The sequence below is a fragment of the Boleophthalmus pectinirostris genome, unplaced genomic scaffold, assembly GCF_026225935.1.
Source record: "Boleophthalmus pectinirostris isolate CB_2022bp ecotype Guang Dong unplaced genomic scaffold, ASM2622593v1 HiC_scaffold_23, whole genome shotgun sequence".
Taxonomy (NCBI): Eukaryota; Metazoa; Chordata; class Actinopteri; order Gobiiformes; family Gobiidae; genus Boleophthalmus; species Boleophthalmus pectinirostris.
Genome location: NW_026571207.1, coordinates 1,298,301 through 1,322,255, shown reverse-complemented (window position 1 = coordinate 1,322,255; position 23,955 = coordinate 1,298,301). Strand labels below are relative to the sequence as shown.

Sequence of the window (23,955 nt, the reverse complement as noted above, 5' to 3'; positions counted from 1 at the left end):
CCGCCCTCAGTCCCGGTCTGGTCCCGGTCTCAGTCACAGTCTCAGTCACAGTCTGGTCCTGATCTGGTCCCGGTCTCAGTCCTGGTCTCAGTCCTGGTCTGGTCCCGGACCTGGTTCAGTCCTGGTTCAGTCCTGGTTCAGTCCAGTTTAAGTCGCGTAAACGGGAAATGTTATTCGTTTTTTTTTTTTTTTCCATTTTTCATTTAAACACAAAATCGTAAACTGAAAAAACGAATCATTATCTGTTTTTCCATTTTAGTTTTGGAGACAAATAATGAAGAAATTTTTATTTATTTTTTTTCTCATTTTCTTATTTTTGGTTTTAGTTTGATAAACAAATGAACGAACGACACACGGATCGTCCCGGGTGAACTGGGACGTCCGGTCGCTCTGGACTGATTTCAGACAGAGCAGTGCCTCCGGTTAGCGCCACAGCCCCAGGGAACATGGACGAGGAGGAAGAGGAAGAGGAGGAAGAGGGGGTGGTGTGTGTGTGGGCGTGCGCCTTTAACATGGTTTCTTGGGTTGTGTTTCCATGGCGATGTTCAGGTCTGTACCACAAAAGTCGTTTCCTGTTTGGTCGTTTTTCATGAGTAGAATTGGACCACAGCTCTTCTCCTCTTTCTTTCTTTTCTTTCTTTCTTTCTTTTTTCGCTCTCTCTTTCTTCTCTTCTTTCTTCTTCTTCTGTTTGTGGAGGGTTCGGTCCCGGTCCGTCGTGGCAGTTTGATTGGTCGCTACAGAAAGGCCTAAACTCCAGGTCCAGATTCCGGTCCATGTTTTGGTCCATATTCTGGTTAAATAGTCCGGTTCAAGGCCCCGGTCCCAGACTCCGGTTCAGACCCTGGTCCAGTTCAGACCCTGGTCCAGAGACTCAGACCCTGGTCCCAGACTCAGACCCTGGTCCCAGACTCAGACCCTGGTCCCAGACTCCGGTTCAGACCCTGGTCCAGTTCAGAACCTGGTCCCAGACTCAGACCCTGGTCCCAGACTCAGACCCTGGTCCCAGACTCCGGTTCAGACCCTGGTCCCAGACTCCCGGTTCAGACCCTGGTCCCAGACTCCGGTTCAGACCCTGGTCCCAGACTCAGACCCTGGTCCCAGACTCAGACCCTGGTCCCAGACTCGGAGACTCCCCGGTCCAGACTCCAGGACCCCGGTCCAGACTCAGTCCCCGGTCCAGACTCGGACCCCGGTCCAGACTCGGTTCCCGGTCCAGACTCGGTCCTGGTCCAGACTCAGACCCCGGTCCAGACTCGGTCCTGGTCCAGACTCAGACCCCGGTCCAGACTCGGTCCTGGTCCAGACTCAGACCCCGGTCCAGACTCGGTCCTGGTCCAGACTCGGTCCTGGTCCAGACTCAGACCCCGGTCCAGACTCGGTCCCCGGTCCAGACTCAGACCCCGGTCCAGACTCGGTCCTGGTCCAGACTCAGACCGTGTCCTCTGCTGTGAGCTCGGGGCACAGCTCCTTCAGTAACATTTCCATCATCACCTGAAACGGACAAAAACACGTCAACAACACGACAAATATGAAAACTGTTCAAACCAAACAAACCGCCTGCTTCTGGGTCAGTCATTTGCAAACTCCAAGTAAAAGGAAAAAAAGTGAAAAAGAACTGAAGGAGACTGGAAAAAGTCCAAAGGTTGTGTTTATGTTTTAACTTTAACTTTATAATCGTCCTGTTCACGTCCGTCTGAACGTCACATTTGGTTAAACTGATCAACACCAACCTGTGTGTCACTCGTGTGTCAATATAAAACCAAAAATAAGAAAACGAAAAAACAACAGTTTTCTTCATTATTTGTCTCCAAAACCAAAATGAAAAAACAGATAATGATTCGTTTTTTCAGTTTTCGATTTTGTTTTTAAAAGAAAAATGGAAAAAATGAATAACGACCGTTTCCTGTTTACGTGACTTCTGTGATGCCGGACTGAACCAGGACTGATCCAGGTCCGGGACCAGACCAGGACCAGAGCGGGACTGAGACCGAGACCAGTGGTCTGAGCGGGTCCGTGTCATCGTCTGTGCGCTGGTTCTGTGTGGGGAAAGTGAGATGTTCTGTGGACTCCAGGTCTGGACGTGCTGCTCCAGTCCTCCACACTCAAGAACCACGACTGGTTCTGAGGTGGAGCAGCATCCGGACAGAAGCGTGAGTCCAGTTTGGTCCTGGCCTGGTCTCGGTCTCACTCCTGGTCTGGTCCCGGACCTGGATCAGTCCTGGTTCAGTCCGGCATCACAGTCTCAGAAGTCACGTAAACAGGAAAAGGTCGTTATTCATTTTTTCCATTTTTCTTTTAAAAACAAAATCGAAAACTGAAAAAACGAATCATTATCTGTTTTTTCATTTTGGTTTTGGAGACAAATAATGAAGAAAACTGTTGTTTTTTCGTTTTCTTATTTTTGGTTTGATATTGAAGAACGAGTGACCGAACGACACACGGATGGATTCGTGCTGTTCTTACGTAGAGCAGGTGTTTGTTGGCGCTGGCCTCCTGCAGGGCGTTAAAGATTTTGATGATCCCGTATCGAGCGTTCTGCTGACCCACCAGGTTTGTTAAAGCGTCTGCAGGAAGAGGACAACAAAGACCAAAGTGAAAACACGTACATAATGTTGACCTGAAACAAGACTTTACAGCTGTTTTGTGTGCGTGATGTTCCGCATTTTTATATTTTTTTATTTTTTTTTTAAACGGTCTGAATGTAGAATAGATTTAAACAACACATTTTCAAAAGCCGCTGGGCAACACAAGCTCCTGTTCGTGCTGCTGTTCGTGCTGCTGTTCGTGCTGCTGTTCGTGCTCCTGTTCGTGCTGCTGTTCGTGCTGTTCGTGCTGCTGTTCGTGCTCCTGTTCGTGCTCCTGTTCGTGCTCCTGTTCGTGCTCCTGTTCGTGCGCTGCGTTCGCGCTGCTGCTTCCTGTTTCGCGCTCCTGTTCGTGCGTTCGCTGCTGTTCGCGCTCCTGTTCGCTCCTGTTCGTGCCTGTTCGTGCGCTCCTGTTCGCGCTCCTGTTCGCGCTCCTGTTCGCGCTCCTGTTCGCGCTGTTCGCGCTGCCTGTTCGCGCTGTTCTGTTCGCGCTGCTGTTCGCGCTGCTGTTCGCCGCTGTTCGTGCTGTTCGCGCTGCTGTTCGCGCGCTGTTCGTGCGCGCTGCTGTTCGCGCTGTGTTCGCGCTCCTGTTCGCGCTCCTGTTCGCGCTCCTGTTCGCGCTCCTGTTCGCGCTGCTGTTCGCGCTGCTGTTCGCGCTGCTTGTTCGCGCTGCTGTTCGCGCTGTGTTCGCGCTGCTGTTCGCGCTCTGTTCGCGCTGCTGTTCGCGCTCCTGTTCGCGCTGCTGTTCGCGCTCCTGTTCGCGCTCGCTGTTCGCGCTCCTGTGTTCGCGCTGCTGTTCGCGCTGCTGTTCGCGCTGCTGTTCGCGCTCCTGTTCGTGCCGCTGTTCGCGCTCCTGTTCGCGCTGCTGTTCGCGCTGCTGTTCGCGCTCCTGTTCGCGCTGCTGTTCGTGCTGCTGTTCGTGCTGCTGTTCGTGCTCCTGTTCGTGCTGCTGTTCGTGCTGCTGTTCGTGCTGCTGTTCGTGCTGCTGTTCGTGCTGCTGTTCGTGCTCCTGTTCGTGCTCCTGTTCGTGCTCCTGTTCGCGCTCCTGTTCGCGCTGCTGCGCTGCTGTTCGCGCTGCTGTTCGCGCTGCTGTTCGCGCTCCTGTTCGCGCTGCTGTTCGCGCTGCCTGTTCGCGCTGCTGCTGTTCGTGCTGCTGTTCGTGCTGCTGTTCGTGCTGCTGTTCGTGCTGTGTTCTGTTCGTGCTGCTTTCGTTGCTCCTGTTCGTGCTGCTGTTCGTGCTCCTGTTCTGTTCGTGCTGCTGTTCGTGCTCGTTCTGTTCGTGCTGCTCCTGTTCGTGCTCCTGTTCGTGCTCCTGTTCGTGCTGTTCGTGCTGCTTCGTGCTCCTGTTCGTGTTCGTGCTGCGTGTTCTGCTGTTCGTGCTGCTGTTCGTGCTCCTGTTCGTGCTGCTTCAGTTTCAACACAAATCTGAGTGTGACCAACTTGTTTAACAGCACAAACCAGCTGTACTTCCACCTGGTGTATTTTCCGGACTAAAAGTTTCACTCATTTTCACGGTTCGGGTGTTTCCTGCGACTTATCCTCCAGTGCGACTTGTATGTTGAGGTTTTCACACTGACGGCCACTAGAGGCGCTGCAGGCTGGAGTGTCAGTGTCTGCAGCTCACACACATGCACGTCACACTTCCCGTAAACCAGGACTAGACCAGGACTAGACCAGGACTAAAACCAGGACTAGACCAGGACTAAACCAGGACTAAACCAGGATAAACCAGGACTAAACCAGGACTAAAACCAGGACTAAACAGGACTAAACCAGGACTAAAAACAGGACTAAACCCAGGACTAAACCAGGACTAAACCAGGACTAAACCAGGACTAGACCAGGACTAAAACAGGACTAAACCAGGACTAGACCAGGATTAAAACCAGGACTAAAACCAGGTTAAAACTAGATCTAAAACCAGGTCAAACCGGGACTAAAACCAGGACTAAACCAGGACTAACCAGGACTAGACCAGGACTAAAACCAGGACTAAACAGGACTAAACACTAAACCAGGACTAGACCAGGACTAAACCAGGACTAAACCAGGACTAAAAACCAGGACTGAAACAAAACAGGACTAAACCAGGACTAGAACCAGGACTAAAACAGGACTAAACCAGGACTAACCCAGGATTAAAACCAGGTCTAAACCAGGTTTAAACTAGATCTAAACCAGGTCTAAACCGGGACTAAAAACAGGACTAAAACCAGGACTAGACCAGGACTAAACCAGGATGAAAACCAGGATGAAAAACTAGATCTAAACCAGGACTAAACCAGGTCTAAAACCAGGTCTAAATTAGATCTAAACCAGGACTAAAACCAGGTCTAAACTAGATCTAAACCAGGACTAAAACCAGATCTAAACCAGGACTAAAACCAGGTCTAAACCAGGTTTAAACTAGATCTAAAACCAGGTATAAACCGGGACTAAAACCAGGACTAAACCAGGTCTAAACCAGGTCTAAACTAGATCTAAACCAGGACTAAAACCAGGCCCAAAGTAGATCTAAACTGGGGCTTAACTGGGGCTAAAACCAGATCTAAACCAAGACTAAAACCAGGGCTAAATTAGATCTAAACCAGGACTAAAACCAGGTCTAAACTAGATCTAAACCAGGACTAAAACCAGGTCTAAACTAGATCTAAACCAGGTCTAAACCAGGTCTAAACCAGGCCCAAAGTAGATCTAAACTGGGGCTTAACTGGGGCTAAAACCAGGTCTAAAACTAGATCTAAACCAGGACTAAAACCAGGGCTAAATTAGATCTAAACCAGGACTAAAACCAGGTCTAAACTAGATCTAAACCAGGTCTAAACCAGGACTAAAACTAGATCTAAACCAGGTCTAAACCAGGACTAAAACCAGGTCTAAACCAGGTCTAAACCAGGTCTAAACTAGATCTAAACCAGGACTAAAACCAGGTCTAAAACCAGGTGTAAACCAGGTCTAAACTAAGGTCTAAACCAGGTCTAAACTAGGTCTAAATCAGGTCTAAACCAGGACTAAAACCAGGTCTAAAACAGGTCTAAAACCAGGTCTAAAACCAGGTCTAAAGTCTCTTTCGGCCGGTCAGTACCTGGGATGTTGTCCAGAAGTTTCTGCTGCGCTCGCTCCTTGGTCTCGTTCCGTTCCGACTCCGTTCGGACTTTGACGTGCGGCGCTAACTTTCCGTTCGGCCAAAACGTGTCCCTGAACACACCGACGTAACACACCAACATCTGCTCCGAGAAAATCCAGTTTACGGTGTCCCGGATCTGCCTGCGAACGCAACACCACCAGAGGAAAAGAGGTAACAGCCACACCGACGTTTAGACAAAAAGAAAACAAAGATCAACCAGGACTAAACCAGGACTAAACCAGGACTAAACCAGGACTAAACCAGGACTAAACCAGGACTAAACCAGGACTAAACCAGGACTAAACGAGGACCGACACAGGGCTAAAATAAGACTATAAGAGGACTGAACTTGGATTAAACCAGGACTTAACCAGGACTAAACCAGGACTAAACCAGGACTGAACCAGGACTGAACCAGGACTGAACCAGGACTAAACCAGGACTGAACCAGGACTAAACCAGGACTAAACCAGGACTAAACCAGGTCTAAACCAGGACTAAACCAGGACTGAACCAGGACTAAACCAGGTCTAAACCAGGACTGAACCAGGACTAAACCAGGACTAAACCAGGACTAAACCAGGACTAAACCAGGACTGAACCAGGACTAAACCAGGTCTAAACCAGGACTAAACCAGGATTGAACCAGGACTGAACCAGGACTGAACCAGGACTAAAACCAGGACTAAACCAGGACTAAAACCAGGACTAAAACCAGGACTAAAACCAGGACTGAACCAGGACTGAACCAGGACTGAACCAGGACTAAACCAGGACTGAACCAGGACTGAAACCAGGACTAAACCAGGACTGAACCAGGACTGAACCAGAACTGAACCAGAAACTGAACCAGAACTGAACCAGAACTAAACCAGGTCTAAACCAGGACTAAACCAGGACTAAACCAGGACTAAACCAGGACTGAACCAGGACTAAACCAGGACTAAACCAGGTCTAAACCAGGACTAAACCAGGACTAAACCAGGACTGAACCAGAGCTGAACCAGGACTAAACCAGGACTGAACCAGAGCTGAACCAGGACTAAACCAGGACTAAACCAAGACTAAACCAAGACTGAACCAGGACTGAACCAGGACTAAACCAGGACTAAACCAGGTCTAAACCAGGACTAAACCAGGACTAAACCAGGACTGAACCAGGACTAAACCAGGACTGAACCAGGACTGAACCAGAACTAAACCAGGACTAAACCAGGACTGAACCAGAACTGAACCAGAACTGAACCAGGACTGAACCAGAACTGAACCAGGACTGAACCAGGTCTAAACCAGGACTAAAACGAGGTCTAAACTAGATCTAAACCAGGACTAAAACCAGGTCTAAACTAGATCTAAACCAGGACTAAAACCAGGACTAAACCAGGACTAAAACCAGGACTAAACCAGGACTAAACCAGGACTAAACCAGGACTAAACCAGGACTGAACCAGGACTGAACCAGGACTAAACCAGGACTAAACCAGGACTGAACCAGGACTAAAACCAGGACTGAACCAGGACTAAACCAGGACTGAACCAGGAAACTGAACCAGGACTAAACCAGGACTGAAACCAGGACTGAACCAGGACTAAACTGAACCAGGACTAAACCAGGACTGAACCAGAACTAAACCAGGACTAAACCAGGACTGAACCAGGACTAAACCAGGACTGAACCAGGACTGAACCAGGACTAAACCAGGACTAAACCAGGACTGAACCAGGACTGAACCAGGACTGAACCAGGACTGAACCAGGACTAAACCAGGACTAGACCAGGTCTAAACCAGGTCTAAACCAGGACTGAACCAGGTCTAAACCAGGACTAAACCAGAACTGAACCAGGACTGAACCAGGACTAAACCAGGACTAAACCAGGACTAGACCAGGTCTAAACCTGTGATGCTTTACTTTGCTGTTACAGTAAAAAACAAGGCAGTAATTCTTTTTCTTTTCTAACTCGTTACTCCAGACGCCGGATGCCGTGTCGTGGAAGTTTTCATGTGACTCGCTCCTTTTACTTTTACGTTTTGTTTCGTGTTCGAGAGAAGAACTCCGCCTAAATCTGCCGGGTTTGTGCGTTAAACGTGCGAATGAAACAAAAACACATTTCCGGGTCTGTGACGACGAAACGACACGGTAACGTGAGCGTTGAGTAGAAACATAAACTCACTTGTTGATGGTGCGTCCAAACGTCACCTGGACTAGTGCAATAAGTGTTTTCCTCACCCACTTGAACACTAAAGACAAAGCAGAACATGGGAGTAAATATAATATAACATCAAATTAAATGGCAATACACAAACACAACGGACTCCAGGCAACTCCAAAACTGTAGTAAAAGTTAACACATCGCACGAGGAAAAATACAGTTAAAAGGCCTTTATTTGAATGGCCAAAGCCGACATGTTTGGCCCTTAACTGGTCTTCATCAGGGCTTAATTAAAACAGAGCCTGGACGTGGCCTTCAAGTAGAACACATCAACCAATAACAGGCTGGAGTCAACTGGAGGCAGACAAAACAGGTGCACAAAGACAGGACATGGTACAGGTAAAAACAAAAAAACACACACATCATTACCATTAATGTTTCCATTATTATTGTTACCAATAATTTATTAATATTTATAGTTTGTATCATATTTTTATTATATATTATATTAGTGTTATTTTATATTTTTTTATATATATATTTTTTTTATTATTATTATTATTATTATTTTATTATTATTTATTATCATTATTATTATTATTATTATTATTATTCATTATTATTATTATTATCGTTATTATTATTATTATCATTATTATCATTATCATTATCATTATTGTTATTATTCATTATCATTATTATTATCATTATTATTATCATTATCGTTATGGTTATTATCATTATCATTATTATTATTGTTATTATTGTCATTATTATTATTATTATTATTATTATTATCATTATTATCATTATTATTGTTATTATCATTATCATTATTATTATTGTTATTATTATCATTATTGTTATTGTTATTATTATCATTATTATTATCATCATTGTTATCATTATAATTATTATTATCATTGTTATTATTATTATTATTATTATTGCCATCATTAACAATAATAACCATAATAACAACAATATACATAGAGACCCTATCAGCCTACAGTGGTTGTAAATACAACATTAATAAAACATTATTAAACCTTATATTATTATAAAAAACGACAGATCAAAGTCATTTAAACCTGGATGTTCACATGTTCTCAGTTTATGAATCCAGAAAGCTTCTCTTTGATTTAATTTCTGAAGTCTGTCTCCACCTCGTGCCAGTGGTTCCACATGTTCAACACCTTCAGTACGAAGCAGAGGGTCACTGCTGTTATGATTTTCACAAAAATGGCCCTAACCCTAATCGCATACGCCTCTTAGTGCGGCCAAAACAGAAAAAACCTCCTGGACAAGGGCGAGACAGACGATATACCACATGAGTAGTATTACAATTAATGAAATAATGTTGTGTGAATGAGCTACTATTGTGTACATCCATGAAGTGGCAATACAGCTTGAATTTAAAAGGACCACCGGCTACTTTGACACGCTGGTCTTGTATGATTAACGTTGGCGTCACTTATCGTCTCAAATATGTTCGTTTGTAGCATTTTTTAATAAAAAAAAAAGGAGAAAATAAATCACTAGTAATTTGCCGTGTTTGTTTACATCATTGTTAACCTCGTCACATGGTTGTTGCCTTCTGTCGTGGGGTTCGACTTATGCGAGCGTTCACTGCTTTCCACGGGACACTAAAACAGAAAGCGATGGGAAAATGCTGTCGGACGAGCACAATTACCGTATTTTCCGCACTATTAGTCGCTCTGGGTTATAAGACGCGCTGTCATTAAATGGTCTATTTTCAAACTTTTTTCACAAATAAACGGCGTGGGGCTTTAAATGAAACACAACAGTGGGATGGGTGAGTGGTTCTGTTTGTTTGTGGCGTTCACGGTAGGGATGAGCACTGGATGAAATTTTCTTAATCGATCGTCGGAAGAATTATCATGATCATCATTATTATTAAAGTAGCCGGGGATCCTTTTAAATGATATAAACGTTGTAAAATCCGCTTCTTACTTCCTCTGAGTTCAAATATCTCTCCTATCAGAGTGAAACAGGGCTCGGCCAGCGCGTCCCTCCTCCCGTCAGGCTCGTCTCCGTAATCTGAGAAGTCGCTGTCGTCGTCTCCGTCCTCCTAAAAGGAACAAAACAAACAAAAAATGACCAAATATTCTGTAAACTGAGCTGGAGACAGAATCCTCAGGTGGAGTTTTCTGTGTAAGATTACTGTACACTGAAATCTGCGAAAAATAAATCTGTTTTGTGAAAAATCTACTTAAGTAAAAGTATCGAAGTACAATCTGTGTATCGTTCGTTCATTCGTTTTTTCAAAATAAAAGCACAAATAAGAAAACGAAAAAACAACAATTTTCTTCATTATTTGTCTCCAAAACCAAAATGAAAAAACAAAGATTAGTTTTTTCAGTTTTCGATTTTGTGTTTAAATGAAAAATGAAAAAAAAAAAGGATAACGGACTGAACCAGGACTAAACCAGAACTAAACCGTTTTCAGTCCTGGTCTGGCCCCAGTCTCAGTCCCGGTCTCGGTCTCGGTCCCATTCTCACTCTCGTTCTTGTCCCGGTCTCAGTCCCGGTCTCAATCACGGTCTGGTCCTGGTCTCAGTTCTTGTCTGGACCCAGTCTAAGTCCTGGTCTCAGTCCCGGACCTGGTTTAGTCCTAGTTCAGTCCAAATGTGGCGCAAAAGTTCGGCATCGCAGTTTAAGTCCAATAAACGGGAAACATGATCCGTTTTTTCCATTTTTCATTTAAACACAAAATCGAAAACTGAAAAAAAAAAAAAAAAATCCTTATAGTTTTTTTTTTCATTTTGGTTTTGGAGACAAATAATTAATAAAATAATAGTTTTTTTCGTTTTCTTATTATTGGTTTTATTTTGAAAAACAAAGACACACAGATTAAGTACCCGTATTAAAATGTACTTCAATACTTTTTCCACCCATTTAAAAATGTACTTAAGAATAAAAAGTAAAAGTATTTTGTGCAGATTTTGGGATCATATTTTTTTCCGATTAGTTTTTATTTGCATATTTTTGTTCACTCAAACTTCAAATGTGTTAAAAATAAACCCTCGGCCTTTTCCGCACGTCTCAGACAATCACAAAAAATACTTACAAATACTTTTCAGTCGTGTTAAAACTGTAGTTGAGTAGAAAGAGGAGAAAGTACCTGCTCTCGAACGCGGTGACGTAAAAGTAAAATGTAAAATGTACTTTAAAGTAGAACGCACATATACCTGAAACGTACAGTACTTTGATACTTTTACTTCATTACATTCCACCACGACACTACCGTTCAAAAGTTTGGGGTCACTTGGAAATTTCCTTATTTTGGAAAGAAAAGAGCCGTTGTTTTTTTTTTCAGTGAAGATAACGTTAAACTAATCAGAAATAAACTCTACACCAGGGGTCTTTAAGCTACTTTTACAAAACGAAAATGCCAAAGAGCTACTAGTTTTAGAAGTCACAAGAAATTGAGTAAATCTGAATAAAAATTTGGACTAAAACTTGAATAAAAAACACGGTAAGCCTTAGATAGAGTAGAGCTAGATGCCTATAAAACATAAACCATTATCCATTTATCAGTGTACATAGTTAGGTATCAAAATTACACATTTACAATTCATTTTACTTATTCAGCCCAATATGTATAATTCAGAAATCCTTTGGCGAGCTACTTGGAAGGGGGTGGGGATCTACCAGCAGCTCCTGAGACACAGGTTGGAGATCCCTGCTCTACACTTGGCTAATGTGGTAAATATGGACGGGCATTCGATGAAATTTTCTTCGGAATTCTTTGTCGGAAGAATTAACGATCGATTATCGATTAATCATTAACGTTTTTATATTAAAATGATCATCATTATTATTACTATCTGCACTAATCTGCAGAAATAAATTCAACTTTGCGACATATAAACATAACGACTCTAGATCCACATCAGCTGTTTGACATTATAATGTGTTTAATTCAGTTTTGTTCAAATCTCACAGAAACAAAACTTAAAACCACATCACTAATTTACATAAACTAAGTGAAGATAAAACTCCAGCTCTTGTGTCGCTGATGTGGTTCAACTTGTGTTGGATTAAAAGACATGACTCAGGTGAATACAGGTCAGTGTGACCAGATTTGTGTTTGTCAAAACCAGGACAGCGTACGGGGGGAGGGGGGCGGGGCCTCGTCATCCACATTGAGCGACTCTCACCTGGTAAAACTTTTTCCCACTGGACACAGAAACATATGTGCTGCTTTATCCACTGTGCACATGGACTCACACTTGTCCCAACGCAACGGAAAGTGTGGAATTTCTTGTACAAATCATCGTTAAATCCACATTTGTGCTTCGGTTCGTTACAGACTGACCCACTGTTTGTGTCTCGCTCCTTCTGATGCAGAGACACATGTACACACCTGTTTGGTCACGACACACACAGCAACATACAGTCAGTTTGTCGATTAAAATGAACGTAATCGATGAAATTCTTAATGATCAATTAACGATTCATCGACTAATCATGCCCATCCCTAGTGGTAAATGATTATTCTAGTTGCAAATGTCTGGTTTTTGATGCAGTATCTACACAGGTGCACAGAGGCCCATTTCCAGCAACTGTCACTCCAGTGTTTTAATGGTACAATGTGTTTGCTGCTCATTGTGTCATAAGGGTAAAGGACGATTAGAAAACCCTTGTGCATCATGTTAGAGCAGATGAAAACAGTTTATCTGGTTAGAGAAGCTATAAAACTGACCTTTCTTTGAGCAGGTTGAGTGTCTGGAGCATCACATTTGTGGGGTCGATTAAACGCTCAAAATGGCCAGAAAAAGAAGAACTTTCACGTGAAACTCGACACTCTATTCTTGGTCTTAGAAATGAAGGCTGTTCCATGTGAGAAATTGCCAAGAAACTGAAGATTTCCTACAGCGGTGTGTTCTACTCCCTTCAGAGAACAGCACAGAAAGACTCCAAGCAGAGTAGAAAGAGAAGTGGGCAGCTTGACCGTACGGACGCAAGAAGTGTCCATCCAGTCAAACCAACTTGTGGGGGGAGATTCTTGAAGCGTGGGGTGATATTTCTCCAGATTACCTCAACAAATGAACAGCTAGAACACAGGTGTCAAACATAAGGCCCGGGGGCCAGATCCGGCCCTCCAAGACCTTTAATGTGGCCCTTGGGTGAATTTCTACTAAAAATTTTAATTATATTTTCTATTAAAATCTTGTTAATTTTCTGTGGTGTTTATCACAGCAGCGTCTCCAGCGTCTCTGTACGTGGCCCCTCCCACCAGAGCAGCACAAATGAAGACTTGTCTCTTTCCAAACGCTCTTAAAGGACGATCGTTTTGACTGTTGACCGTGACCCCCTCATCAGAAAAATGTCCAACATGAGAAAAGTGGAGCTGAGTGCAGGATTTTCCAAGAAAAACTGACTTATTCCTATTTGCATACAAGTTCATGTTAAAACATTGTGTTGAAATTGAATTTTTCTTCAAGTTTCAGGTTGTTCATAATATTATAATAAGAAAGATTTCATCAATTTAAAAAGATTTCTGTAATAGATTTGCGTTTCTCTGCACAAATATTTGAAGTTATTGTTATTTTTGGGGTTTATATGACATGAGTTTTCTGATCCGGCCCCTTTGGGATCAAAGTAGGTTGGATATAGCCCCCGAACCAAAATGAGTTTGACACCCCTGAGCTAGAATGCCAAAGGTCTGCGATGCTGTAACTGCTGCAAATGAAGGATTCTTTGACGAAAGCAAAGTTCGAAGGAAAAAAATGATTATTTCAAATACAAATCATTATTTCTAACCTTGTCAATGTCTGGACTATATTTTCTGTTCATTTTTCAACTCGTGGTGGTAAATAAAAGTGTGATTTTCATGGAAAACACAAAATTGTCTGGGTGACCCCAAACTTTTGAACGGTAGTGTACTTTTTAGATTCAGAGAGAATTTGGTTTCATTCCTGGGCCTATCCACGTGAAACAAAAACTGGCACAAAATTCAACGCGCTCTCTGTCAGGAGAAATAAACAAAAATGTGAAATTTTATGCCTCAAAATGTGTATAGCAACTTTGTGAACTCAAAAACTAAAGAAAAAAGTTCAAAGTGTAAATGCATTTATAGATTTGATTTGTTTGGACGGTCAGTTTCACTAGAAAAAGAAAAACAAAAACGAAAAAGTGAACGTAGACTGTAGCGTTGCCGTTTACATCTGTGTGGGAGAAGAAGTCCCCGGGAAATCTCTCCAGGAACGACGCCAAAGAAAAAGAGGATTTCTTCTGAATGGACATGACCTGAAAAATGAAACAAACGAGAGGAAAAAAGTGTGAAGATAAAACAGGATAAAAGAAAAATACAGCTTATCAAATAATACATTCTTTTGTTACCTGCAAGTACGATCGTTTCTTACTAATAATCTGGGTCGTACTGGATTATTGCCCAAACTTACAGCATTTGAAAGGTTGTTACATGATGGTGGAACTTATAAATGTATTTCTAAGATGTAAACTTTGTTGATAAATGAATGTCCTAAACCAGCCTTGTAATGCAATGCAGGTACTGTGCATTATTGCTTATATCGTTCAGGAAATGAGACGTCTGTATGTTCTTTGTTAATTTGGGACGGTAGAAGAAAGGGGTGAGGTTAAATAAGTATTTACTTTCTCCCACTCCTTTTTCAGACACAAGGAAAATTCTGCGTAACATTTATTTTGCCTGTTATTACAGAATAGAAATAGTTACTTTTTGTGTTATATCTATGTATTTACATTTTGTTTTTTTTAAATTTATGTTCTATGTATTACTGTCAGAATAAATATTCAAAATAAATATTCATATCTATGTGAACTATTGAAATGTGTGAAGCATCCTCCCCCTCTTTTTTTATTTATTTATTTTTTCTGTGGGTGAGCAGGGTGGGCATGGGGTTGTTGTTGTTCAACTGTGTTCTTTCTTGTGTATTGTATAACTCAAACAAAAAGCAAAAATAAAATATTGCAAAAAAAGAAAAAAGATAAAACAGGATAAATTTGACACAGACTTTAGAGAACTTCATCTTCAGGCTGCCACCCACTACAGGATTTTTTCGTAAATCTTAAATGACTTTTAAACGTGCGGCAAACTCAAAAGACTTAAAATCTTCAGAGCCCTGTTTCATTTTTAATCATGTGCAGTTGTCCGTATTCTGAACTAAACAATAAACACGTCCATTCTGTTTCATCCAGTTACATGAACAAATGTGTGTCGTTTTCTCCAGCAGCTTCATGAATCTGCCCCATCACCAAATCTTCAACCTACAAGGTCCAGTAAACAGATACACATGATAAAATACTCGCGCCTTTTTTACTTTTAAAGAAGGCCTCAAAATGGGTTCACAGCGCGGTTTAGAAGACTGGGGTCATTATTTGCGGAGGACAAATTCTACAGATAACGTGGATGAGACGTTGCACTTTAAATTCACCGCTTTACGAGAGGTGAGGAATAAAGTCTTCTCATTATTTCCTGAGTTTGTATGTCGCGTCTCTGTGTCCGTCGTCCTCTCCCCTGGACGCTCAGTTTCATCGCCAAAATCGGGCAAACTCTCCTGTAATGTGTGGCAGCTTTTAGGTTGTAGTGTAACTGTAAACAGTGTCATAAATACTGCTATAACAAAAGCTATTTCACTACATGAATGCACATTTTTACGACTTTTTATTAGAAATATCACTGATTTAATTCAAAATATTGAAAACAATCTTCTAAACAGAGTAAGCCGGGGTGAATGTTTTGATCCGTGAAGCTAAAGTTTACCTTGAGATGCTCTGGAGAGGGGCTGAGGAAGGCGTAGAGAGCTTCAGACTGGCACAACCGCTCATCTGTCAGGAGACGCTACACAAAACACACATTACACCAGCAGGGGGCAGTATTAGCTAAGAGGACAAAACTCGAGGCTGGGGAGAAGGTTGATTTAATGTTTATTGTAATATCACCTGTAGAAAGGCATTGAGCTGCGTTTTGCTCTTCTCTAAAAACTTTTGGTCGATGGATTTGAAGGGAAGTTTGCTTAAGGACGGCAACTGGAGTTTCTTTAATGATGGAAAGCACTGGAAAACGGAACAAAACAAGACAATTCAATTATAACAGTACCATATATTCGCTATATATATCAGATCTTATATTGTGTGCAGTAGTTTTACCTCGGTGAGTTTTCTATGCAGGATCTGAAACTCGGTGAGTTTTCTCTGCACGGTCCATCTGCTGTTGTTGGACTCGTCTCCTTCGTCCAGAGTCACGCAGACGCTGTAACAGGCCACAGTCTCTCCTCCCTCCTCTGCAGCCTGGAAACACACACGGACAAAATTACAATATTAATACGAAGCTGGTCCCGTTTCCTTTTTAATCACGTGCAGTTATCCATATTCTGAACTAAATAATAAACACGTCCATTCTCTTTCATCCAGTTACATGAACAAATGTCTGGGGTATTATTATTTGGCCCCATCACCAAATCTTCAACCAACAAGGTCCACAAAGGATAAACATTCTTCCATGAAGAATTTATCCACAACTATCAAGTTAAGAAAGACGAAAGCTTAAAGGAGAACAACGACTAGTATTAGTAAACTACTGAGCAAAACTAATGTTATGGTCATGAATAAAACAGAAGTAACTCATTAACTCAGACTGATTCTGGAATTAAAATAAAAAATGGATTTCATGATGTGGATCAGACATGTCAAACTCAGGCCCGGGGCCAAATTTAGCCCACGATATAATTATATTTGGCCCTCGAGATCATATCAAATATGTATTAGAGCTGAACGCCAGCTACAGATAGACTATAGAGACATTATTTATTTTAAATTTTGTTTTTATTTTATATTACCGTATTTTTCATACTATAAGTCGCCCTGGGGAAGTCGCACCAGCCAAAACATGCGTAATGAAGAAGAAAAAACATGTAAGTGGAACTGGACTACAAGTCCCAGTTTTTGGGGGAAATGTATTTTATAAAATCAGGGTAAGTTATAGTAATAACAACAGAATAAAGAACAACAGACTGAATAGGCGTTAATATGTTACCGTAACATATGAACAATTGTTCAGATAATTATAGCATAAACAACAGAACATAAGTTTACCAAACTCTCCATCTCACTCTAAATCACTATATCCACTGAATCCATTGAATTTTTCATCCTCGGTGTCACTTCTGAACAACTCCACACAACTTCTGTTGTCACTGAAGTCCAGGCTTTGTCATCCAATCACTTCCAGGAAAGTTTCATGGTGCATCCGCTCGGTCGCCGTGAAGTCGTGTTCTCCATTCCCGCTTTCTGCCAGTGCCTCACAAGTTTCTCGCTCACTCCAAACTTTCTTTCTGCTGCTCGATTACCGTTTTTTGCTGCATATTTCACGACTTGCAGGACAACGGAAAACTGACACACAAGCGTAGAGCGCCCTCTAGCTGCTGTCAGTCTGAAAATGTTAATGTACAAGTCGGAGTATAAGTCGCAGGAAACACCAGAACCATAAAAAAAAGTGTGACTTATAGTCTGAAAAATACGGTTCACTTGTTCTGGATTCAATGTTTAAGCAAAACTATTAATGAATGACTTATTATTTACGTTATTCATGACCATAATGTTAGTTTTGCTCAGTAGTTCACTAATGCTGGTCGTTAATAAAATAAAGTTTGACGGTTAAAGATTTGGTGATGGGGCAGATTTATGAAGCTGCTGGAGAATACGACACATTTACACACACATTTACACACACATTTACACACACACATTTACACACACACATTTACACACACACATTTACACACACACACACACACACATTTACACACACACATTTACACACACATTTACACACACATTTACACACACACATTTACACACACATTTTGCCAGGGAAAACCATGAACCTGGACTGACTCACCTTACCGGGCGGGACTTCCAGTCATTGTGAAAAAGGTCTATTGAAAATCTAAATATCACCTGTTAAAGCCAGACCTGTGCGTGTGTCTGCGCTACTGTCATAATCTCCCATGACACCCATGGATCTTTATAATTTGGACATTTTAAATCTGAATATTGATCTAAAACGACTTAATAAAAGAGACAAATGCGCTGACGTCCACATTAGAAAACTGCGGCGCTCAATGGGAGATTAAAATACAACTTGAAGGGAGTAAATGAGAAAAGAAACAAATATAACATGATAAAAAACAAAAAAATAAATACATGTTTTAAGGCATAGACAGTGTTGGGGAGTAACAGATTACATGTACTGGAGTAATCAGAGTACAAATGATGAGTAACTGTATTCAGTTACAGTTACTGTTTCAGTGAGTGGTAATTGGATTACAGTTACTTTGCTGAAATAAATGGATTACACAGAGGGATTTTCCAGTTTTCACATTTCGGGATATATCCCTTTTTTTCCCCCCAGTAATTCCATTCATTGCCGGACATTAAACCAGGTCCAAACCAGGTTCTAAACCAGGACTAAACCAGGTCCAAACCAGGTTCTAAACCAAGACTAAACCAGGACTAAACCAGGTCCAAACCAGGTTCTAAACCAAGACTAAACCAGGACTAAAACCAGGTCTAAACCAGGACTAAACCAGGTCTGAACCAAGAATAAACCAGGACTAAACCAGTTTTAAACCAGGACTAAACCAGTTTTAAACCAGGTCTAAACCAGTTCTAAACCAGGTCTAAACCAGGACTAAACCAGGTCTAAACCAGGACTAAACCAGGACTAAAACCAGGACTAAATCCAGTTCTAAAACCAGTTCTAAACTAAAACCAAGACTAAACCAGGACTAAAACCAGGTCTAAACTGGGTCTAAACCAAGACTAAACCAGGACTAAACCAGTTCTAAACCAGGTCTAAACCAGGTCTAAACCAGGACTAAAACCAGGTCTAAACCAGGTCTTAACAGGACTAAATCCTGCTGTGTGGACGTGTTTCTTCTTCTTCTATCAATAATATTTTTAATTTGGTTCAGTAAAGTCTGGACATTTTCTTTTATCAGACAAAACTTCTTATGTGAAGATTTCCTCGTCTTTGTTTCTCTACAGCAAATCAAGTAATCCAAAGTAATCAGATTACATTACTCACTTTAAGTAATTTAATGGATTATGTTACAAACTACATTTTGGGGGATGTAATCTGTAATCTGTAGGGGATTACATTTTAAAAGTCACCTTCCCAACACTGGGCATAGACCCATAAATCCAAGGGTTGATGTTTTGCCTCATCTCACTGCCATTGTGTCTTTGGGCAGGACACCACAACAACATGGCCTATATATGAAAAAGTTAAACATGTAATCGATATTTCAGAGTGTTGCAGACACAGCGCGACGTGACTGAGGAATGTGGAGTATTTTAATCTCGATCTGAGCTTCACGCTGCGGCGCACGAGACCAGAGATTTAATCTGAGGCTAAAAATGAAACACACACACACACACGGTCACACGAACACACAGTGCAGTCATCATCAACGTGGAAGAAGACACATTTTTATCAGCAGAGCTCAGAGCCGAGGAATCGATCGGGTAAATGGTACAAAGTCAAAGGTCTTGTATTACACAACATGGACTCTTGTGGGATTTACGTCGTGTTCTAATGTTGTTACCTCCTCAAAAAACAAAAAAAACAAACAATACAACTCCAGATCTGTTTGTGATGAGGAAACATTATAACATAGATCAGAAAACGTAAGTCACCGGTGTTTTTTCGCTCAAATGCAGCACCGACAAAAGGTTCAAGATGAATCCTCGGGAGTTTGTTTCACCAGAGGCGAAGTCATGACCGTTCAGGTATTGAAAACCTGCTTCGGTTATCGTGAAGAGCCAGACCCACCTCCGTGTTGGTGTTGGAGATATGTTCTGACCTCTGCGTTGGTGTTGGAGTTATGTTCTGACCTCTGCGTTGGTGTTGGAGATATGTTCTGACCTCTGCGTTGGTTGGTGTTGGAGTTATGTTCTGACCTCTGCGTTGGTTGGTGTTGGAGTTATGTTCTGACCTCTGCGTTGGTTGGTGTTGGAGTTATGTTCTGACCTCTGCGTTGGTGTTGGAGTTATGTTCTGACCTCTGCGTTGGTTGTTGGAGATATGTTCTGACCTCTGCGTTGGTTGGTGTTGGAGATATGTTCTGACCTCTGCGTTGGTGTTGGAGTTATGTTCTGACCTCTGCGTTGGTTGGTGTTGGAGTTATGTTCTGACCTCTGCGTTGGTTGGTGTTGGAGTTATGTTCTGACCTCTGCGTTGGTGTTGGAGATATGTTCTGACCTCTGCGTTGGTGTTGGAGATATGTTCTGACCTCTGCGTTGGTTGGTGTTGGAGTTATGTTCTGACCTCTGCGTTGGTGTTGGAGATATGTTCTGACCTCTGCGTTGGTGTTGGAGTTATGTTCTGACCTCTGCGTTGGTGTTGGAGTTATGTTCTGACCTCTGCGTTGGTTGGTGTTGGAGTTATGTTCTGACCTCTGCGTTGGTGTTGGAGATATGTTCTGACCTCTGCGTTGGTTGGTGTTGGAGTTATGTTCTGACCTCTGCGTTGGTGTTGGAGTTATGTTCTGACCTCTGCGTTGGTGTTGGAGATATGTTCTGACCTCTGCGTTGGTGTTGGAGTTATGTTCTGACCTCTGCGTTGGTGTTGGAGATTATGTTCTGACCTCTGCGTTGGTTGGTGTTGGAGATTATGTTCTGACCTCTGCGTTGGTGTTGGAGTTATGTTCTGACCTCTGCGTTGGTGTTGGAGTTATGTTCTGACCTCTGCGTTGGTGTTGGAGATATGTTCTGACCTCTGCGTTGGTGTTGGAGTTATGTTCTGACCTCTGCGTTGGTGTTGGAGTTATGTTCTGACCTCTGCGTTGGTTGGTTGTTGAGTTATGTTCTGACCTCTGTTGGTGGTTGGAGTTATGTTCTGACCTCTGCGTTGGTTGGTGTTGGAGTTATGTTCTGACCTCTGCGTTGGTTGGTGTTGGAGATATGTTCTGACCTCTGCGTTGGTGTTGGAGTTATGTTCTGACCTCTGCGTTGGTTGGTGTTGGAGTTATGTTCTGACCTCTGCGTTGGTTGGTGTTGGAGATATGTTCTGACCTCTGCGTTGGTGTTGGAGTTATGTTCTGACCTCTGCGTTGGTGTTGGAGTTATGTTCTGACCTCTGCGTTGGTGGTGTTGGAGATATGTTCTGACCTCTGCGTTGGTTGGTGTTGGAGTTATGTTCTGACCTCTGCGTTGGTGACCTTGGTGTTGGAGTTATGTTCTGACCTCTGCGTTGGTTGGTGTTGGAGTTATGTTCTGACCTCTGCGTTGGTGTTGGAGATTATGTTCTGACCTCTGCGTTGGTGTTGGAGTTATGTTCTGACCTCTGCGTTGGTTGGTGTTGGAGTTATGTTCTGACCTCTGCGTTGGTTGGTGTTGGAGTTATGTTCTGACCTCTGCGTTGGTTGGTGTTGGAGATATGTTCTGACCTCTGCGTTGGTTGGTGTTGGAGTTATGTTCTGACCTCTGACCTCTGCGTTGGTGTTGGAGATATGTTCTGACCTCTGCGTTGGTTGGTTGGAGATATGTTCTGACCTCTGCGTTGGTTGTTGGAGTTATGTTCTGACCTCTGCGTTGGTTTGTGTGTTGGAGTTATGTTCTGACCTCTGCGTTGGTTGGTGTTGGAGATTATGTTCTGACCTCTGCGTTGGTTGGTTGGAGTTATGTTCTGACCTCTGCGTTGGTTGGTGTTGGAGTTATGTTCTGACCTCTGCGTTGGTGTTGGAGTTATGTTCTGACCTCTGCGTTGGTTGGTGTTGGAGATATGTTCTGACCTCTGCGTTGGTGTTGGAGTTATGTTCTGACCTCTGCGTTGGTGATGGTGGCTCTCCAGTGGCCCAGGTTCTCACACCACCAGTCCGTGCGGCTGATGTGCTGCTGAAGCTCACTGTGCTCCTTCTCCATGGCCCCGATCTCCTCCTTCAGTTTGCTCACGATCTGAAAACAGAAAACATATATAAGTGTAAGAAAAGAATCTATCTTGGCGTGCTCCTGCTGTAAGGTTAATCGGGCGCGAACTAATCGCGTCGCAGCATTGAGGTTTGTGCGGAAGTCATAGGTGAAGTGCCCTTCCCGCTTTATGGTTCGGGCGCATTTGTTTCACGTACCTTCTTGTCTGGTTCAGGAGAGTTTGTTTCACGTACCTTCTTGTCTGGTTCGGGAGCGTTTGTTTCACGTACCTTCTTGTCTGGTTCGGGAGCGTTTGTTTCACGTACCTTCTTGTCTGGTTCGGGAGAGTTTGTTTCACGTACCTTCTTGTCTGGTTCAGGAGCGTTTGTTTTATGTACCTTGTTGTCTGGTTCGGGAGCGTTTGTTTCACGTACCTTCTTGTCTGGTTCGGGAGCGTTTGTTTCACGTACCTTCTTGTCTGGTTCGGGAGCGTTTGTTTCACGTACCTTCTTGTCTGGTTCGGGAGCGTTTGTTTCACGTACCTTCTTGTCTGGTTCGGGAGAGTTTGTTTCACGTACCTTCTTGTCTGGCTTGGGAGCGTTTGTTTCACGTACCTTCTTGTCTGGTTCGGGAGCGTTTGTTTCACGTACCTTCTTGTCTGGTTCGGGAGCGTTTGTTTCACGTACCTTCTTGTCTGGTTCGGGAGCGTTTGTTTCACGTACCTTCTTGTCTGGCTTGGGAGCGTTCTGGATGGACCCCAGCGCTTGTCTCTTGTATTCCAGTTTGTCGTAGAGCTGGCGGAGTTTGGTCGCTGCGTAGCTGGCCTGCTCGTTGATGCCTTTGCTGCCCTCGTCGCCCACCTCCTCCCTGGGGTCCAGACCGGGACACTGTGATGAGAAACAGGGTCAAAGGTTATTTGGCAAACTTCAGCAACATGTCCCGGTAAGAAGACCTCGAGTCAGAGACGAGACCGAGTCCAAGCACCTTCAAGACCGAGATAAGACAGAGTCCAAACGCGGTCCAGTCCGAGACAAGACCAAGACCGTAAAAAAAAAATAAATAAATAAAAAAAAGGTCTTGAGGCCGGTCTCAAGTACTACGAGACTTGTGTACATTATATCACCATGGTAACTGCTGAACATTCCACCATATACATATATATCTAGAACCTATATTGAAATATCGATATATCGTATCGTTTAATGTAATGATACAGTATCGATATCGTGGGCTGCTGTATCGATATATCGCCAAGAGGATTTTTTTTGGTATATTTAACTAAATTATTTTGTTACAGTGCCACAGTTTTGTTGCTTGTTTAGAGAAAGGAAACTCGTATATGCGACACATTTGACATTTTCACTGTTTTAATGAGTAAAATGTTTGTGTTTCATATGAACTTTGTACAAGAAGTGGTTTAACAAAGACTTTTAGTGTCACACCCACGATTTAGGCTTTATTTTTTATTGAACCGTATCGAATCGAATTGAAATATAATCGTATCGAATCAAAAGCTCACTGTATCGAGGTATGTATCGTATCGGCAACTTCTTTATGACACCGAGCCCTAGGTGATATAAATAAAATAATTGTCCATTCATAACTTACTTCGTGGGTCAATCAAACTCTGAGGGACTTCTGACGGTGATTTATTTATTTATTTTTTTTCTTATGGTCATTTTCAAGCTCAGTTTTCTGTATTTTACCTAAACAAATGACAATATATTCTCCTCTTTACTGTTGGTCTGGATCAAAGTGTTCAGAATAGGGACACCTGGGGCATTTCTTATATAAAACTGGGACAAATCACTGGTTTTGTGTAAATCCCCAGAGTTATTTAACTGCAAAGTATGAATAGAATTTATTTTCTGTAAAGATCTGCAGCCCCGTGCAAAATAACACAACCCCAGTGGCGCCGGCGGAAACTTCAGGAATAAGGTGAAAATGAATAAAAATAAAAACGCATTACGAGGCCTTTACTTTACAGATACGGATTTCCTTCAGTTGCTCATAAGTCACGTACAGTTAAAGCTCAAAAGATCGTGAGGTTTTATTCGTGCGTAAAAAAACAAAACAATGGGCTTCAGGAGATTACGGCCGAAACCACCATTAAAACCATGTACAGTCTGCCGAGAAATGTTCCAGATGTTTCCTGTTAAAACGAGAAAAATCCATTT

The 23,955-nt window shown here is 42.6% G+C and overlaps 1 protein-coding gene across 3 annotated transcripts in view; it reads right to left on the bottom strand.

Annotated features, from left to right (window-relative positions):
* Window positions 1-1,197: 1,197 nt before the first annotated feature.
* The window catches only part of snx25 (sorting nexin 25), a 42,496-nt gene continuing 19,738 nt past the window's right edge, over window positions 1,198-23,955 (bottom strand). Inside the window, exons 5-16 of one of the 3 annotated variants that reach the window (XM_055159214.1) lie at window positions 22,501-22,667; window positions 21,695-21,826; window positions 19,044-19,142; window positions 16,020-16,160; window positions 15,813-15,926; window positions 15,634-15,711; window positions 14,055-14,138; window positions 9,837-9,954; window positions 7,884-7,950; window positions 5,669-5,850; window positions 2,465-2,565; window positions 1,198-1,492 (exon numbers count right to left, since the gene is read on the bottom strand). In XM_055159214.1, coding sequence (XP_055015189.1) covers window positions 1,430-1,492; window positions 2,465-2,565; window positions 5,669-5,850; window positions 7,884-7,950; window positions 9,837-9,954; window positions 14,055-14,138; window positions 15,634-15,711; window positions 15,813-15,926; window positions 16,020-16,160; window positions 19,044-19,142; window positions 21,695-21,826; window positions 22,501-22,667 — 1,346 coding nt within the window. In that variant the 3' untranslated portion in view covers window positions 1,198-1,429. The remainder of the gene's footprint in view (window positions 1,493-2,464; window positions 2,566-5,668; window positions 5,851-7,883; window positions 7,951-9,836; window positions 9,955-14,054; window positions 14,139-15,633; window positions 15,712-15,812; window positions 15,927-16,019; window positions 16,161-19,043; window positions 19,143-21,694; window positions 21,827-22,500; window positions 22,668-23,955) is intronic. The other 2 variants (XM_055159213.1, XM_055159215.1) reach the window with 2 other exon arrangements.